We start from the raw sequence: 20,464 nt of genomic DNA on the forward strand, positions 1-20,464 counted from the left end.
GAAGAGGCGGGAGTACCCACACCTTACCCCGCCACACGTCACCTGCCGATTCTCGAACTGTGAATGTACCCATGTAATACTGCCCGGTGGAATCAAACCAGTCCGGCATGCAAAAGGATTAAAACGCGGCAGCATTCCGAATACAAATAAATTACCAAACAGACAAATGGACAAATAATCCAGAAACGGAGATTTACATTATTTGTTACACGTGTCGCGAATATCAGGCAAGCTCAAGAGTGTGCCGTGGAATTAAAAAGGTTGAGTGAGCGGCCCTCACTGAAGTTTGTTTTTATAGTGGGGGAGGCCGTTCTGTTAGCAGTGGCGTCACTAAACCATCGCAGGGTTGCACCTTTGACTCGGCATCGGTAAAATTAATGGGATAAACCCTTTTGAAAAAAAGCACTCTGAGTTTGATTAGAGATGGAATATAATCTCCATGATTAAATAAAATAGCAATTTAGGATCACGATTTCATTTACAAAGCAATGTTATTTTACAAATTTACCAACCAAAACAGTGCATATCCATCATATATATGAACACCAATAATGATAAAAAAAACACATTTGTGTGCAGTCTATGACTAAGCCAACGTTTAAAAAACACCAAACTTTGGTAAAACTCCAGATAATTGTTTTAAATTCCAGAAGAAAGTTGTCTGCAAATAGCTTTACGAATTACATGCCGGCTCTCTAAGCGTGCACAGCCAATGGGGTATTTCCATTAGCAGTAGAATTCATTTCAATCTTCCCCACAGATTTAAATCCACTGAGAGTTCTTAAAACAATTGCAGGTTATTTTGGGTGGAAGAGTGGCGTTATCGATGCTATTATGCTAGAAAATGGAATTACTGCAAAGCAAGGTTAGTCTTCACGGACGGGTGCTTGAGATTATTGTGTGTGCAGGCTGCCTGATAAGCTCAATAAAGCAGCTCAGTCATGTACAAAATATTCAAAGCAACCTTGACATGACCACCAGACTCCCATCCGTCTATAAATCTCACTTCAGACAGGTCCTGGTTATTAGTGCCTTGGCAGCAGTGTGTGTGTGCACACACACACGATCCTTCAGTACTGATAGATAGTTGTGACCTCTAGTGTTCAAAATTGGTTGGCATTTTGAAAGAAAAAAAATGATATTGAAGTCAATTTATGTCGGCCAATAAATTCAGCACATGAGCAGTAAATGCAGTGTCAATGTCATAAAATATTTCCTCGATTGTGCCCGTGCAGTGAGCAGGCTGCAGAGTTGTGTGTTTCTCCGCACTTAATTCAAGCCAGCGAACCTAGCTCCACGCAGTTTAATTAAAAAGTTTACAAAGTTTTCTTTGTCGTTTCCTCTATAACATTTAATCTCGTTTCACGCCTGGATGTTTGGCCATTGATTTAATAGCTGTGATAGTCAGCATATTAATATGGTAATTGCCAGTGTAAAGTCAAAAGTGTCCTCTGGGATCAGTGCCTCCTTAGATGTAGAGGCAAAAGGGCAGACTGGGTACATACATCTGGGAATACATGTTTAGAATGTCGCCTTTTATTCCAACATCTGTGGAGCGTTTACATGTTCGTTAGCATTAAGGTCAATTGTCTTCTCGCTCAAATGAGAATTGCGATGATGCTCACCTCTCTTGGTGGCCCCGGTGCGAGTGGTCAAATCCCAGCATTCCCATGGGGAGCTCCAGTCTCTCTCCACGTGTCGACCGCTGTTGACTTTCCACAGTGGGGGTACGTGTTTGGTTAACCCTTAAAGGTTGATGTTGAGCTGGGTTAATCCCCCAGCCAACCTACTTTTTACCCCCCATCCCCTTAACCTCTTCATTCCCACACATTTCCAGTCCTGCAGTTGTGAAAAGCACATTGGCAGGCCAGAGGGAAAACGCTAGGCTCTTATGAGTTGCATAGCGTAAAAAGGAAGTATTTAACTTGTATGCCCGTTGTGTTGCTTGGTTTGTACCGCATTAAAACTGCCACCACTTGTGTGTTGCATTCCTAAGAGCGATTCGTGGCCCACTTGGGCCAATTCACGAACCGAGCAGGTGGCCTGACCTCAGATTCTCGGGGGGTAGCCTGCGAGCTGTACGTATGTACGTTCAACTTCCTTCGCACCGAACATGGCCAACCGCGCCAATCGGACGAGAGCTGTACCTGTTCTGGCTACCCCCCGTTAACCTTAGCTCCCTGCTCGGGGCCCTACCCCACCTTCAGCCGGGCTGCCATCGGAAACGGTCTTGATGCCACGGGGTCAAACGTGGAATAAATGCGTAGTTTGTTTGAAATCAAAACAAGATAGACGGGGTCCTTCTGTGGGAATGTAGAATTGTTAACTGACCAGTGGCACAGGGTTGCCAATGGTGATGAATCCTGCCCAATTGCTCAAATGACCATGGAGACACTGGCCTTTAAATTTCGATTTAAAGCTTTCGTGACTGCAGGGATTCATCTTCTTGTTTCTTTCGGTAAAGTCACGTAGAAGGGAAGTAATAAAATAATAAAAATAAAACATAATAAAACAATTCTCACGACGTTTCGGCTACAACGCAAGCAGCCGTCTTCAGGCGAAGAATGAGACACTACCAAACTAGGAGCTTATATATAAGCTGCATTGGGGGTTGAAGAGCGCCTTAACCAAAAGAATGTGCATGTGAAGAGGGATTTAGCATATTCATGGAAATGCGTAGGCGTTGGGCGGGGGGGTGTCAAAGTCATATTATGCCCATGCATTATGCAGGATCAGCAGCAACCAAGGGGGGTGCAGGGATTAGCAGTAACAAAGGAAAGGAATGTTAATGATATGTAGCTGCAGTTACTCAACAACCACGTAGAAAACTAAAGTATAAACTACATAAAAAACTAAAGTATAAACTGCATCGCACCATCAGTATACTTACTATACTCTATAATAAGCTGAGTTACTAACAGCAAGTAATACATTACAATTTTACCTCGTAAAAATTCTATAATATGCTTCCATCTAAACCTTATTCTCTTACATCACACGAGCATATACCGTACTATATACTGCCATAGATAAACCCAACATTAAATTATATACTGTATTGCTGTAAACCATAAACCAACCTATATCTTATACATTTAATATCACACTATGTATTATTCTACACACCCTAATGTGTATCGAAATGGTTTATTACGTCCTTCCAATGATTGCTGAGCCAGAATCCATCTTCTCGGTTAAAGTTGTCTCTGTGTTTGTATATGTGGATCGCCTCATGAACGAATCTCTCATGATAGCCAGATGGCTTGCAGAGAACCTCTGTCTTGGAGAAGTCAATATCATGTGAGCCCACTGAGTTGTAACAGTGATCTGCCACGGCTGAGGTGTTAGTCCTACCGTGTTTCAGGTCAGCTTTATGTTCACGGATGCGGTCCGAGACATGTCGTTTGGTTTCCCCAATGTAACTGCTACCACAGAGGAAACTTAGTTTGTAGACGCCAGGGTACTGTATGTCTGGAACCACATCTTTTACAGACGGTACCAGATCACGGATTTTATGTACTGTGTTGAATCGGACCTGGATCTTGTGTTTAATCAGGATTTTGGAGATCTTTTTTGTGACCCCAGCAATGTAGGGTAAGGTGATGGTCTTGAAAGGCTCCTCAACAGGATCCTTCTTGATGGTTGGAGTGATGGCTTTGCGGATTGTATAGTCGGAGTAACCATTTGCCTTAAGAGCTTGGCGTACGTGTTTGAGTTCACTGGAAATGTGTTCATGGTCGGAGATGCATTGGGCTCTATGATATAGAGTCTTGATGAGGGAATTCTTCTGAGATGGATGGTGGTGGGAATCCGGTTTTAGATAAGCATCCGTGTGGGTGGCTTTCCTGTAGACAGAGTGGCTCATTGAACCATCAAGTCTCCTTTTGATTAGGACATCCAAAAAGGGTAGCTTGCCATCATTTTCGACTTCCATGGTGAATCTGATGGCTGGGTGTATGGAATTGATGTGGTCGAGAAATTGGTCTAGAGCAGGCCGGCCATGTGGCCAGATGACAAAAGTGTCGTCTACGTACCTCTTCCATAAGGTCGGGCGTAGAGTGGCAGTCTGGATGGCGTCCGTCTCAAATTTCTCCATGAAGATGTTGGCTACAACCGGAGATAGGGGGGAGCCCATTGGGGTGCCCTCAATTTGCTTGTAGAAGGTTCCATTCCAGGTGAAGTATGTATTGGTTAAGCAGTGTCTCACCAGGGGGGGTACCCCAGCATTCAGTCCTTGATGAACCAAGTCTTCAATGATTGCGATGGTGTCAGGCACAGGTACCTTGGTGAACAAGGAAACCACATCAAAACTGACAAGCAGGTCGTCTGGGGACAGGGCAATCCCCTTGATTGTCGATACCAGGTCAGTAGAGTTTAGTACTGCAGAGGTGGTTTTTCCAGTGAAAGGCCGTAGGATTTCGGACAAAAAACGAGCCAGTTTGTAAGTGGGGGAGTTGATAGTAGAGACAATGGGACGAAGAGGTGTATCTTCTTTATGTATCTTTGGCAAGCCGTACAATCTTGGTGGTCTGGCTGCAGAAGGTTTCAACGAGAACTGTTTGGTCTGATCAATTAATGCGGTTGAAGCAGAAATGATGTTGTTGGTTTTGGAGACGAGGCTGTTGGTGGGGTCTCTTTTTATTTTTGTATAGCTGCCATCGTTTAGTAGTTCTTGAATTTTGTTGTTGTATTCTATTTTGTCCATGATGACAGTGGCATTGCCTTTGTCGGCTGAGAGGATGACAATGTCATCCCTCTTTTTTAATTGAGCTAATTCAAAACGCTCCTCTTTGCTGATGTTGCTAGCTGGCATCTTAGCGTTTTTGAGGGTTACAGAGATTTCGGATCTTGCTACGTCTGCAGCGATGTGACTCAAGCCCTTGAGACGACCTGCTTGTCAGTTTTGATGTGGTTTCCTTGTTCACCAAGGTACCTGTGCCTGACACCATCGCAATCATTGAAGACTTGGTTCATTGATGTGGTCGAGAAATTGGTCTAGAGCAGGCCGGCCATGTGGCCAGATGACAAAAGTGTCGTCTACGTACCTCTTCCATAAGGTCGGGCGTAGAGTGGCAGTCTGGATGGCGTCCGTCTCAAATTTCTCCATGAAGATGTTGGCTACAACCGGAGATAGGGGGGAGCCCATTGGGGTGCCCTCAATTTGCTTGTAGAAGGTTCCATTCCAGGTGAAGTATGTATTGGTTAAGCAGTGTCTCACCAGGGGGGGTACCCCAGCATTCAGTCCTTGATGAACCAAGTCTTCAATGATTGCGATGGTGTCAGGCACAGGTACCTTGGTGAACAAGGAAACCACATCAAAACTGACAAGCAGGTCGTCTCAAGGGCTTGAGTCACATCGCTGCAGACGTAGCAAGATCCGAAATCTCTGTAACCCTCAAAAACGCTAAGATGCCAGCTAGCAACATCAGCAAAGAGGAGCGTTTTGAATTAGCTCAATTAAAAAAGAGGGATGACATTGTCATCCTCTCAGCCGACAAAGGCAATGCCACTGTCATCATGGACAAAATAGAATACAACAACAAAATTCAAGAACTACTAAACGATGGCAGCTATACAAAAATAAAAAGAGACCCCACCAACAGCCTCGTCTCCAAAACCAACAACATCATTTCTGCTTCAACCGCATTAATTGATCAGACCAAACAGTTCTCGTTGAAACCTTCTGCAGCCAGACCACCAAGATTGTACGGCTTGCCAAAGATACATAAAGAAGATACACCTCTTCGTCCCATTGTCTCTACTATCAACTCCCCCACTTACAAACTGGCTCGTTTTTTGTCCGAAATCCTACGGCCTTTCACTGGAAAAACCACCTCTGCAGTACTAAACTCTACTGACCTGGTATCGACAATCAAGGGGATTGCCCTGTCCCCAGACGACCTGCTTGTCAGTTTTGATGTGGTTTCCTTGTTCACCAAGGTACCTGTGCCTGACACCATCGCAATCATTGAAGACTTGGTTCATCAAGGACTGAATGCTGGGGTACCCCCCCTGGTGAGACACTGCTTAACCAATACATACTTCACCTGGAATGGAACCTTCTACAAGCAAATTGAGGGCACCCCAATGGGCTCCCCCCTATCTCCGGTTGTAGCCAACATCTTCATGGAGAAATTTGAGACGGACGCCATCCAGACTGCCACTCTACGCCCGACCTTATGGAAGAGGTACGTAGACGACACTTTTGTCATCTGGCCACATGGCCGGCCTGCTCTAGACCAATTTCTCGACCACATCAATTCCATACACCCAGCCATCAGATTCACCATGGAAGTCGAAAATGATGGCAAGCTACCCTTTTTGGATGTCCTAATCAAAAGGAGACTTGATGGTTCAATGAGCCACTCTGTCTACAGGAAAGCCACCCACACGGATGCTTATCTAAAACCGGATTCCCACCACCATCCATCTCAGAAGAATTCCCTCATCAAGACTCTATATCATAGAGCCCAATGCATCTCCGACCATGAACACATTTCCAGTGAACTCAAACACGTACGCCAAGCTCTTAAGGCAAATGGTTACTCCGACTATACAATCCGCAAAGCCATCACTCCAACCATCAAGAAGGATCCTGTTGAGGAGCCTTTCAAGACCATCACCTTACCCTACATTGCTGGGGTCACAAAAAAGATCTCCAAAATCCTGATTAAACACAAGATCCAGGTCCGATTCAACACAGTACATAAAATCCGTGATCTGGTACCGTCTGTAAAAGATGTGGTTCCAGACATACAGTACCCTGGCGTCTACAAACTAAGTTGCCTCTGTGGTAGCAGTTACATTGGGGAAACCAAACGACATGTCTCGGACCGCATCCGTGAACATAAAGCTGACCTGAAACACGGTAGGACTAACACCTCAGCCGTGGCAGATCACTGTTACAACTCAGTGGGCTCACATGATATTGACTTCTCCAAGACAGAGGTTCTCTGCAAGCCATCTGGCTATCATGAGAGATTCGTTCATGAGGCGATCCACATATACAAACACAGAGACAACTTTAACCGAGAAGATGGATTCTGGCTCAGCAATCATTGGAAGGACGTAATAAACCATTTCGATACACATTAGGGTGTGTAGAATAATACATAGTGTGATATTAAATGTATAAGATATAGGTTGGTTTATGGTTTACAGCAATACAGTATATAATTTAATGTTGGGTTTATCTATGGCAGTATATAGTACGGTATATGCTCGTGTGATGTAAGAGAATAAGGTTTAGATGGAAGCATATTATAGAATTTTTACGAGGTAAAATTGTAATGTATTACTTGCTGTTAGTAACTCAGCTTATTATAGAGTATAGTAAGTATACTGATGGTGCGATGCAGTTTATACTTTAGTTTTTTATGTAGTTTATACTTTAGTTTTCTACGTGGTTGTTGAGTAACTGCAGCTACATATCATTAACATTCCTTTCCTTTGTTACTGCTAATCCCTGCACCCCCCTTGGTTGCTGCTGATCCTGCATAATGCATGGGCATAATATGACTTTGACACCCCCCCGCCCAACGCCTACGCATTTTCCATGAATATGCTAAATCCCTCTTCACATGCACATTCTTTTGGTTAAGGCGCTCTTCAACCCCCAATGCAGCTTATATATAAGCTCCTAGTTTGGTAGTGTCTCATTCTTCGCCTGAAGACGGCTGCTTGCGTTGTAGCCGAAACGTCGTGAGAATTGTTTTATTATGTTTTATTTTTATTATTTTATTACTTCCCTTCTACGTGACTTTACCGAAAGAAACAAGAAGATGAATCCCTGCAGTCACGAAAGCTTTAAATCGAAATTTAACCGCCTCTACGGGGAGGGTTTCCACATAACTTTGAGATCCTTCAACAAGCTCCGGGATAAGAAGGCTCAGCTAATCGAGTCTCTCACCTTTCTGAAGAGATGCCGCGACTCTAAGGTAATACCAAACGCATTTACACTAACATCTGCTGCTGTAACTTCTTCTAATGCGAAACGAATTCTGTCTAGAACTAGCTTAGCTCTTATCTCAGAGAAAATCAGACTTACGCGCACCGAACTAGATCAGTTAGACAAGACACTCTACAAATCACACTTATCTTTGAGTGTAACAATGTCCACATCGGATTGGGAACATGTGGAAAAAATGACTGCCTCTTCAGCTGCCGCTATGTCGACTAAATGTAAGGACAACTTGATTTCCAAATTCAATCGCCTCTCAAACAAGAAACCGGACCCACACATTGAAAAGCTAGATATTAACAAAGTCGTAATTAATCGCAGTAACAGTCCTATTTCTGAAGGTTTGAAATCCGTTTTAGCTAAAGGACTAAACTTTGCAGTCACACCTAGACACATACCAGTTAATGATATAATTGCTCGAGTAGATGTAGCTCTCAAGGGCTTGAGTCACATCGCTGCAGACGTAGCAAGATCCGAAATCTCTGTAACCCTCAAAAACGCTAAGATGCCAGCTAGCAACATCAGCAAAGAGGAGCGTTTTGAATTAGCTCAATTAAAAAAGAGGGATGACATTGTCATCCTCTCAGCCGACAAAGGCAATGCCACTGTCATCATGGACAAAATAGAATACAACAACAAAATTCAAGAACTACTAAACGATGGCAGCTATACAAAAATAAAAAGAGACCCCACCAACAGCCTCGTCTCCAAAACCAACAACATCATTTCTGCTTCAACCGCATTAATTGATCAGACCAAACAGTTCTCGTTGAAACCTTCTGCAGCCAGACCACCAAGATTGTACGGCTTGCCAAAGATACATAAAGAAGATACACCTCTTCGTCCCATTGTCTCTACTATCAACTCCCCCACTTACAAACTGGCTCGTTTTTTGTCCGAAATCCTACGGCCTTTCACTGGAAAAACCACCTCTGCAGTACTAAACTCTACTGACCTGGTATCGACAATCAAGGGGATTGCCCTGTCCCCAGACGACCTGCTTGTCAGTTTTGATGTGGTTTCCTTGTTCACCAAGGTACCTGTGCCTGACACCATCGCAATCATTGAAGACTTGGTTCATCAAGGACTGAATGCTGGGGTACCCCCCCTGGTGAGACACTGCTTAACCAATACATACTTCACCTGGAATGGAACCTTCTACAAGCAAATTGAGGGCACCCCAATGGGCTCCCCCCTATCTCCGGTTGTAGCCAACATCTTCATGGAGAAATTTGAGACGGACGCCATCCAGACTGCCACTCTACGCCCGACCTTATGGAAGAGGTACGTAGACGACACTTTTGTCATCTGGCCACATGGCCGGCCTGCTCTAGACCAATTTCTCGACCACATCAATTCCATACACCCAGCCATCAGATTCACCATGGAAGTCGAAAATGATGGCAAGCTACCCTTTTTGGATGTCCTAATCAAAAGGAGACTTGATGGTTCAATGAGCCACTCTGTCTACAGGAAAGCCACCCACACGGATGCTTATCTAAAACCGGATTCCCACCACCATCCATCTCAGAAGAATTCCCTCATCAAGACTCTATATCATAGAGCCCAATGCATCTCCGACCATGAACACATTTCCAGTGAACTCAAACACGTACGCCAAGCTCTTAAGGCAAATGGTTACTCCGACTATACAATCCGCAAAGCCATCACTCCAACCATCAAGAAGGATCCTGTTGAGGAGCCTTTCAAGACCATCACCTTACCCTACATTGCTGGGGTCACAAAAAAGATCTCCAAAATCCTGATTAAACACAAGATCCAGGTCCGATTCAACACAGTACATAAAATCCGTGATCTGGTACCGTCTGTAAAAGATGTGGTTCCAGACATACAGTACCCTGGCGTCTACAAACTAAGTTGCCTCTGTGGTAGCAGTTACATTGGGGAAACCAAACGACATGTCTCGGACCGCATCCGTGAACATAAAGCTGACCTGAAACACGGTAGGACTAACACCTCAGCCGTGGCAGATCACTGTTACAACTCAGTGGGCTCACATGATATTGACTTCTCCAAGACAGAGGTTCTCTGCAAGCCATCTGGCTATCATGAGAGATTCGTTCATGAGGCGATCCACATATACAAACACAGAGACAACTTTAACCGAGAAGATGGATTCTGGCTCAGCAATCATTGGAAGGACGTAATAAACCATTTCGATACACATTAGGGTGTGTAGAATAATACATAGTGTGATATTAAATGTATAAGATATAGGTTGGTTTACAGCAATACAGTATATAATTTAATGTTGGGTTTATCTATGGCAGTATATAGTACGGTATATGCTCGTGTGATGTAAGAGAATAAGGTTTAGATGGAAGCATATTATAGAATTTTTACGAGGTAAAATTGTAATGTATTACTTGCTGTTAGTAACTCAGCTTATTATAGAGTATAGTAAGTATACTGATGGTGCGATGCAGTTTATACTTTAGTTTTTTATGTAGTTTATACTTTAGTTTTCTACGTGGTTGTTGAGTAACTGCAGCTACATATCATTAACATTCCTTTCCTTTGTTACTGCTAATCCCTGCACCCCCCTTGGTTGCTGCTGATCCTGCATAATGCATGGGCATAATATGACTTTGACACCCCCCCGCCCAACGCCTACGCATTTTCCATGAATATGCTAAATCCCTCTTCACATGCACATTCTTTTGGTTAAGGCGCTCTTCAACCCCCAATGCAGCTTATATATAAGCTCCTAGTTTGGTAGTGTCTCATTCTTCGCCTGAAGACGGCTGCTTGCGTTGTAGCCGAAACGTCGTGAGAATTGTTTTATTATGTTTTATTTTTATTATTTTATTACTTCCCTTCTACGTGACTTTACCGAAAGAAACAAGAAGACACTGGCCTTTTTTTACTTAAATATGAACTCCAACTGGTACGTACTGCAGTTCCATGGAGACACCGTTGCTGTTGTCCCGTGCCATGGGTACCGTTTGCACTGTGGCTTTATACACGCATGCCTTGTTGAAAAGGTCGCTGCAAACTTTAATTTCAGTGGTGACGTAGTCTCAGAACACTGTGAGTGCCCTTCTCTTCAACCCGGTGTTTGCCGAAAGAAATCTAAATGTTTGTACTCTGTGGTACATTTTTAACCAATGGCATCATTGTACATTTCGCTCATTGGTTAATATATTGGAATTGCGCTTTTCTCAATCCACTTGTATTCCATAGCTGTTTATAATATTTCCATACATTATCATTCCACTGACAGATAATGGCCTCCCTCACACTATATTGGTCATGAATAAATGTTTCTCTGTTTCGTCACACCGGTCGGTGTAGGTTGGTGAAGGATTTCTGGGCCAGAACGGATTCAACAATCCCTCACTACTAATGTTAGCTATGACTAGGAATTACAATCCGGTCCCCAGGTTCATAGCAATGCGCTAATCATTCTGCCACTGCTTTGACCCAAGACATTAGCTGGTGACTATGAAATGTCAGGGTTCACCCTCCCACTCGAAGACCCCACCTCCTTTGTAGCGACCGACTCAATCGAAGAAACTGCTTCGCAGCACACACGAGGCCAACTCTTGGGGTGACTCTGCCTGCACACCTGCATAGCACCGTCGAGCTGTGATTGTCCGAGCTGTATGAACAGGGCCATTGAGATATTTCGAACGCTGTGCCAACTTGCCAAACACCCGTAATACATCGGGCAGCCGTGCAGTGGGGAGAGGATCAATCGGCCGCTGCTTGGCCACATCCAACTTGCTCGCATTGCCTTTGCTGATTGGATACGTGGGAAGAGGAGCATTTTGATGAATGGATCAAGATGTCATCATGTGCGGACGCTATTTGAAGTCATTGCACCCCACTAACGCTTTCCACCCTCCCCATCGGATCCTGTAGCTGCTGCAGCCAGCCAGCCAATCGCTTACAGAACGGGCCATTAAATGATTCTCTCTTCGTGAGACAGCTCGCCTGTTAGGGAGTCGTAGAGGACACGTTCCGTTTGAGAGAAGACGCGGCTGCTGCGTGTGAATGAATGAGCAATCGGTCATTGGTTGCACGTGTCGGGGTTGGGGGTGGGGGGAGATTGCCCTGGGTCCGGGGCGTTGGGCGTCCCCCTTTTAAAGGCTCGCGCAGCTTCACCGTGCCGCCCTGGCGAGACTGCAGCACCTCCACAGGGTGGCCAGTGCAGTGGAGGAATAGCGAAACCGCTTGTTGTTGTCTTTAGTTTTTTGTCCTTACCCCCCCCCACACCTCTGATTAGCACGGTTGGCTACGTGCGGTGTGAAAGAAGTTCAACATACATACGTGCGTACGTATCTGTGCTTTTGCTTTGCTTTCCCTGGGATGGGAATTGAGCGGTGCTGTATTAACTTATTGTAAATCGTTAATTTACACAATATTCGCGATTGCTGCAGCTAAGAGTGCGTGAACCGGCGGTGTGTATGTATTTATTTACGGGTTTGATATACGTTGCATGAATGCATGGTTCCGTAAACGTTTTAGATTTAAGATGGTTGTGTACGTGTTATCACACGTTTGCTAAGAACGTGTCAATCGACATCCTGGACACTCTTGCAAATGAGACGTTCCATCTCACCAATTTTTCCTTGTGAAATGTTTTTTTTAATAAGCGAAATAAAATTAATAATTGTCAACCGGTCAAAATCACACTCGGTAGATTGCTGTCAGGATGGCAATGTCTGTTGTTATTTTCTCTCTGATGCGCATGCTGATGCTTATTGAGTAGAAACATTTGGCATGCGGAAAAATGTCACGCTTGAAGGCGCACGCTTGCCGGTTTGAGGCCCCTATAACACTTATGTGTGATGGGCTTCTTAAAGACCTGCGTTGACTGCCGACTCACCACAATGCCAATTCACGGAAAGACTCACCTTTTGCGTTACGCCTGCCAGCTCATCTGTGTCTTCTGGCAGTTGCAGAATCTGGCTGTAAACCTCGTGTTGTGTGCGATGCAAATGTATGTATGTTGAACTTCTTTCGCACCGTACATAGCCAACCGTGCTAATCAGAGGTGCGGATAATATATGGTGTGCGTTTATTTTATTCAGGCGACATTAATATACTTTGATTCCTCGCAATTTTCACAGGATTACAATATTAGTATTTTTTATATACAGCGTGTTTCTTATACATTGTACATCAGGTAATTGAATGTAGTGTTAAGTAGGATTCATTTAATCATAGAAATGGTATAATAACAGTCATTTCTTACGGCTCTTTGTCAATCCACTGCTGGAGGAAGACATCCCCAGGTGGCCCAGTGGTAGAGCGAGCTGCGCTCAATCGGAGCGATATGAGTTCAAATCCTGCTTGGGAGTGGACTCAGCCCATCATCCCACTGGATAGATAAAATAAGTACCACATTGTGGGAAAGTCAACCGTGATTGTCCAATGGATGTAGATGTGTGGAATTTCCGCCACTGGCTCAGGGCTGTAACCAGGAGTTGAACACTGCCACCAATGCTCGTTTGAGCAGGAAATCACTCCGACCTTGACTCTTGACTTGACATGAAATGAGCGAGACGATAATGTCGCTGTGGCAGAGTGCTCAGCTGACAGTGGAAAGATTCAAAATCAAATACCTGTTGGGGTTCTTCTCCAACCCATCATCCCTCCAGGGCTAATACAATTACTACCACTTAGTGTGAAGACAGCACTGGTTATCCTGTAGAGAAAGTGAGAAGACCGCACTGGTTATCCTGTAGAGAAACTGTCCCTTTGGGAATGTCGAATTCCTTACACTGGCTCAGAGCATCTAACACAGATGAGTATCAACACATATCCTCGTTTGAATGTGGTATACGCGTCGCGTTTCTGTTTGTTTCACTGATGGCTATTACTGTCTTGCTTTGTTTATTATCTAGATAACTATCAACTGGATAGAATTGACATTTTCTTTGCCGGCATTTGCCATGGCACATTGGACTCAATAATAAATCCTTTTGATCCCCTGGTCTGTCCTCGCATGACACCACCTACGGTAATTGCTTCAACAAAGTACGAGGTGCTTCGTGAATTTTAAACATTCCCTTGTGATCGGTGGCTACAACAGAGAACGTGGCGTTTGTGTGATACCGCAGGGGTGCACATAGCATCGTTTAATACGTCACGTTTGATTCTGAAACGACCCTCGGGGCCAGCCGTCTAAGTTTAAATCACGTTCTTCTAATGCACACCATACAATCAAGCATGGCAGCAACGCAAAGGTTTTGTATTTTCATCCGTAGAAATGTTCATAGATATAATTTCAACGCCATGACCTCTTCTGTACAATTAAGCATTCATTTTTAAAATATGATAAAGTTTGCAACTTATTGCCCTAAGGTTATACCTTTTGCATTCAGTCATGCATTTCAGAACTGTAATTGTGTTGAATACAGTACTAAACATCATATGTAAATAACAGATATGTTACTTAGACCAACATACCCTCGTGCAAATTGTCAAAGTGCCGCTGTGATCCAGACGTCGCCGGTTCAATATCCTGGCGCTGCGGTCGAAACGATGGCGTCGTTTAACCTCCCATCCCTCTGCACCGAGCATAATAAATAGTCGATCGGTGGGTCGCGTATGTTGGGATATTAAGTGTGGTTACTCCCACCTCTGGCACGGATGGCGGAGTAGGCCATGATACCATCTCGAGCTGCTCTTTAGAACTTCCTCTGGTGGAGGTCTTTCCCCCATCAGTGGTGTGAGCAAGGCTGGTTGAAGTGCTCCAGTAGTCATCTGTTGACCCATTAAAGTCCCGCTGGTTTAGCAGGTTCCTCCCTTGGGATGTTTCAGGTGGTGTTTTTTCGAGTGAGGTATGAAACCAGAGAGTACACATCTATTTCTCATGGAGAAATTATAAGGCTCCATCTCTGCAAGGTCCACCAACCCTGCCTCCAAATTCTGGGTTGCAGGCACATGGCAACCACAGAAAACTGTGCTTGTTGTATTGTCATTGTATTATATTGTCATTGAATTGTATTGTCATTGTATTGTCATTGTGAACATAATCATTGTCCTTTCATTCCTGTTCCACAACAGTACATAATGAGTTATTTTATACGGTACTGCGTTCTGCGCTGAACAGGGCCCCATCGTGAAGATGGAGTGCCCTTGCCAGTAGCATTTCACGAGCCAGTCGTGTTTTGAAAGCTTGACTCTGCTGACTTAAGACACAAGCTTGACTGTCAATGAGACCCATAACGTCAACACCAGTCCAGCGATTTTCTTGCCGAAACAAATACTGCTGAATAACATGACCCAGTCAAATAAATAAGTAGATCGACCGCAATATTTTATAAGGAGGGATGATGGAAAGTGTGATTTATTACCCATAATGCTCAACAACTGCACGTGATAAGATTGTATACAGTGCATGGTGATGTTCTTTGAGTAGTTTTTATTAGAATCTGCACTCTGCACAGATTTTATATGTATAGTACTGCCTTTTTCCCACGTGTAAGACTCGTTGTTGCTCTCCTGGATCAATAAATAATATCACTCTTTTATTGTTATGTGCAAAAGCTCTGGTCATTGCCTAAGTTTCAGCTTTTCACTTTTGGTTCATCTTTTAACGTGTATATTGCCTGCTCGTGCGTTTTTAAACATTGTGTGTGGTCTGCCATCACTTCCTAACATTGTGTGTGGTCTGCTATCACTTCCTAATTATGGCAGCTGCAGATGTACTGCATGGGAGTCGCGGTATACATTATCTTCTATTTTTGCGTATGATGGCAGCAGTTTGTGTTGGCGCTAAATGTCAATATCGAGGTCTGATAGCCACGAGAGGGCTTCAGGAGAGGGTTTGTGTAGTTTTGCTGTTCCTCGTCCTCCGTTGGAGGAGTGCAGACAACACTGGTTCACTATACTGTCCATAAATTTTGATTTAAAGCTTTCGTGACTGCAGGGATTCATATTCTTGGTTCTTTCGGTAAAGTCACGTAGAAGGGAAATAATAAAATAATATTTATATAAAACAATAAAAATTCTCACGATGTTTCGACTGCAACACAAGCAATCATCATCAGGTGTGAAATCCACAGCAAGAAAATAAAAAAAAGTAGATTTCACATCTGATGATGATTGCTTGTGTTGCAGTCGAAACGTCGTGAGAATTTTTATTGTTTTATATTTATATTATTTTATCATTTCACTTCTACGTGACTTTACTGAAAGAACCAAGAATTTACTGTCCATAGTTTGGGTTGCATGGCCACGATCACACTACTGTTGCTTGTCCTTAATTATCCATTTATGAAGGAGATATGCACATCGGCCTGGTGATGTTCTGATGTGGTTGATCATTCCACCCGTGTCTTCGAGGAATATCAAAGCCACGAGGTGTGATGTTTGGGCCTCAAATGAGGTGTTTAATCTGGATTCGATCAGACATGATAATGAAGACGATGTATGTGTGTGTGTGTATCATCCCTGCGTAGGTGCTGCAGGTGGTGCGTGAACAGATTGTGCGGTGTCTCCAAAACAAACCCAACTCCATGGACCAGTTTCGCCTTCACCTCCATAACTTGGGCTACGCGGAGATCCTCAAGATCCGCCAGTCGGAGCGCATGAACCAGGAGGAGGGCGACTTCAAGGCCGCACCCATCATGTGAGGGCTCGCCCGCGTGTTCTTTTACACGCGGACGAACTAAAGTGCAAAGCGTTGAGGGGCATGCTCGCTCCCACGCCGGAGCCGAGTTCCACTGTCCCTGTTCATGAATACCTCGGTCCCTTAAGGTCCGTCGTTCGGTGGGTGTAAGCGTTATTTAACGTAAGCGATGAAACGGATGCAGTCCATGTTTGTTTATGTATTTACACTTAAACGGTTGGATACCTAGACGAAGGCGTCCCAGCAGCATTTATCATTGCCTGTCATTTGGTAATTCGTGTTACAGTTACCACATTGCTTGTATAACACCCCTCCCCATCACTGGAGAGGGGTATGTTTGGAGTAATAGCGAAGCACATAGGTGCTCACGGACATTACTTGTCCCAGTAGTCTGTTATGTATAGATGTTGAACTTCTTTCACACCGTACGTCGCCAAACGTGCTAATGGGAGGTTATAAGGGGATCACTGTCTTGGTGTGTGGGGTAATAATGCAGTGCGTTGCCGACTTTACTTCCCGTTCGATTCCCACTCATGGCCAACATCCATGACAATTATCTGAACCAGTCCTGGGCCTCCCCTAGGTCGACTGAACCTCAAATGAGTACCTGGTGCTGTGTGTAAAAACATCGGCACTGAGGAGACAAAGGCGGCCTTGCGTGGCGATGGCCACCCCATCCCCTCGTGTGCCGTCCTTCATAGGTGCTGCTCGCTAACGGCACAGTCTGTTGATAATTAAGGGGGGGGGGAGATCTTCGTCTTCATGTGTGTGTGTGTGTGCGTGCGTCCGTGGGTGTGCCTGCACGCTTGCTCCCACAGAGAGCTGCGCGAGAAGATCCTGCCCGAGGTGCTGGAGCTCATCAAGCAGCAGCGCCTCAACCGACTGTGTGAGGGCACCACCTTCCGCAAGATCGGCAAGAACAGGCGCCAAGGTTCGATTCCCGCTTCGCCTCCGCGGTCTCGCGGCCGCGTTCACCCTGAGCCGCTGCCACGCGGCCTCGCTCGCCGCCGGCCCGGAAAGGCGCTCGGTCTCGGCGCATCTCACCCCCAGCAGCCGTGCAGGGTTGAGCCGGCGTAGCGCTTGGGATGGACGGCCGCCGTGCGTAACGGCGTGCGACAGGCTGCAGGACTAAATTGGCGGACGGCGGAATGCAGTGCGGCAACGTCCATTGTTGTGCCGTGTTGTGTTCCCGCATCTGTGCCGCCCACCTTCACCGGCCTGCTCTGACCAGCATGGTGAAGCATGGATAGGGTGTGGGGCCTCCCTCATCCAGTAGTGGATTTCCACAGTGCTGAACGTGTACATTGTGGTAATAGCGCGGTGGTGGCCATTCATAATCAACGTTTTGGGGTTTAGATCGCGTTATTTATAAATGTGTCGTAACCCTCCACCACCCGACACGGCCAATCAGTAAAAAAGTGTCACGTTGACAAAAGACAAATAGTTCACTGCTTTAGCCCACCGGTGTGTTGAAGCGTGAAACCACAACATTTACAATTTGAGTACGACGTTTCGCTGGTAATTGCATCCAGCATCATCGGGCACGTGACCTGTACTCCGGCACTGTGGAGGCGGTGAGGTTTCGTGGATCACATGCATCACGTGTTGTATAACTCTCTTCCCGTGGGTATCAAGATGCCATGCTCTGGCTTTCCAGGGGAAGGTGGTACAACAAGAGGATTGCTCTTCATCTATTCCCATCTGTGTGTAATAGAGCGGTGCCTCCCTCACACACGTGGCTTTTCTCCATGTGCTCTAGTTTCCTCACACACGTATACTCATTACTTGACCGATAACACCTTAATATATATAAGGCCATAGAGCTCGGGGGGGATTTTGGTGTCAGCTCACCGCCTGGTTGCCTTCACGCTTGTCTGTGGTTCCCTGCACCGCCGAGTCGTTACGTCTCTACGAGAGCGAGTGAAGACTGTGCACGTTACAGGTCTTAAATGTTTATCACGCGATTATTGATTTCCGTTGCGCCATCTAGCGCTGTTGCTGAACGCGCCCGACGTTCCAATTGAACTCAATAACACTTGAGTGGTGCTTTCTCCAGCAGACAAGCTGTGGTACTGCCGGCTGTCGCCCAACCACAAGGTACTGCACTACGCGGACGTCGAGGAGGGCTCCAAAGCGCCGGCGATCGAGGCCCTACAGGAGAAGCGTAAGGCGGCAGCACACACACACGAATTATCGCGAAGTGCGCACAGTGCGGTCTTGCTTAGCCAGTGCGCAGGCAACAAGTCGACAAGGTTTCCCACTCGCATGAGCATGGCACCGCACTGTTTTGAAGCCTGAGCCAATTCAAATTGGAGTTCTCAAGTAAGTGTGTATGTGTGCGTGTTGAACTTCTTTCGCGCACCGTACCAAGCCAAACAGTGCTAATGGGAGATGCGGGAAAATCGCAGGTGTGGCTTGAGTTGATAGCGTTAGCCTGGTCACGAATGACTGCAAATAAAAAAAGATGATCCTAGTCTGGCATTTGCTGTATTGTGTGCCACCGTCAATTCCCACTGCGTTCTGCGTTTGTATTTGCACGCTCGCACAGTTCACCGATGCGTTTTTGGGTCGTACCGCGTGCTGTTTCGGCACGACGTCCGACGTTTCACTCCACCTGCTGGGAACCTTTTCCTGAAACTGAATTCAAAGCTATCGAGCGGGGCGGCTGCGAAAACCTACGCTGGGGTTCCCTCCCGCCGTGCCGTGCATCGCCGTCACCCGTCCTTACTCTCCCCTCCTTGTGTTTCGCCTCCACCCGCCAGTGCCGATAGCGGACATCAAGATGGTGGTGATGGGAAAGGACTGCCCACACATGAAGGAAGTTCGCAAGAGCAAGGTGCCGTGCTTGCGCTCGCCACACCGACCCGCGTATGCGTTAACAGAGCGGTAATCGGCAGCGCTGCCAGGCTGAACGTCGAATTTATATGGGTCGTTAAAATAATGAGCTCGAATTGCTGCGGATACACGCGGTTGATCACCGCTTGCCCGAGCGAAACACGTGCCGCGTTTTTCCTATTTGAACGACACGCCACGACCTCATGATCTACTCTATTACAAGCCGAGTTCACTTGAAGTGACCGGTAATATTGACACGAAATCACCACTGTCACCACAGTTTATTCACTCTTCTTGCGTGGCACATAATTGTCCTGTGACCGACGGGCGCAATGTGGCATTAGAGGACCGGCGCACCAGCTTTCCCCGCCGACTGACATGGCGATGCTGGATCTTAGTGTCCAAGTCGGCCCACGGGCTCGGGTGCTTGCAGTGGCGGATAAATATTGCGTGTGGGCCGTTTTCAAGTGGTGGGCCTCGTGTGGTCACGAGCCGACGGTCCGTGGCCCCGTGGTCTCCCCCCCCCCCCCCACCACCCATATTTTGATGGTCTGCGTAACGAGCTGCACGTGGTTTTGTAGAGACGTTTTGTTATCGCCATCAAATATCGACTGTGCGATGTAGTCACTGCGGCATTGTTAACGACGACGCATCACGGCGGCGTGTATGTTTGGATGTGGTGGTGGGCGGCTCGCAGGATGTGATGGACCTGGCCTTTTCCATTCTCTACGATCCCGACGACGCTTTGAACTTCATCGCCAAGAGCCCGGATGAGGTGGGTCCGGACACGCGCACCAACGTGAACAGTTATGTCAGCCTGTTGCATTGTGGATGCATGTTCGTATTGTTTTTTTGTCGACGTTCAAGGTGTGTGAATATAAAGTATGTCGTAGTGTGCAACTAAACGTGTGCCTCTGCACATGCATGCTTGTATGAAAGCATTGGCATTCGCATGATCGTTCATATGGCTATGTCTTTAACTGCGTACAGTTTTTATTTTTATTGTTGGTGATTAAGGATTATTTTCCTAATGGAGAGGTTAGCCCTGCCTATGTACGTGTAAA

General features: G+C 45.8%; 1 protein-coding gene across 2 annotated transcripts in view; it reads left to right on the top strand.

Annotated features, from left to right (window-relative positions):
* Positions 1-20,464, top strand: part of LOC133339385 (engulfment and cell motility protein 1-like) — a 56,225-nt gene that overhangs the window by 25,721 nt on the left and 10,040 nt on the right. Inside the window, exons 10-14 of one of the 2 annotated variants that reach the window (XM_061547530.1) lie at positions 16,396-16,565; positions 17,384-17,496; positions 18,622-18,729; positions 19,328-19,401; positions 20,098-20,175. In XM_061547530.1, coding sequence (XP_061403514.1) covers positions 16,396-16,565; positions 17,384-17,496; positions 18,622-18,729; positions 19,328-19,401; positions 20,098-20,175 — 543 coding nt within the window. The remainder of the gene's footprint in view (positions 1-16,395; positions 16,566-17,383; positions 17,497-18,621; positions 18,730-19,327; positions 19,402-20,097; positions 20,176-20,464) is intronic. The other variant, XM_061547538.1, reaches the window with a different exon arrangement.

Source organism: Lethenteron reissneri, chromosome 9 (genome assembly GCF_015708825.2).
Source record: "Lethenteron reissneri isolate LAM-NWPU_2019-01 chromosome 9, ASM1570882v1, whole genome shotgun sequence".
Classification (NCBI taxonomy): domain Eukaryota; kingdom Metazoa; phylum Chordata; class Hyperoartia; order Petromyzontiformes; family Petromyzontidae; genus Lethenteron; species Lethenteron reissneri.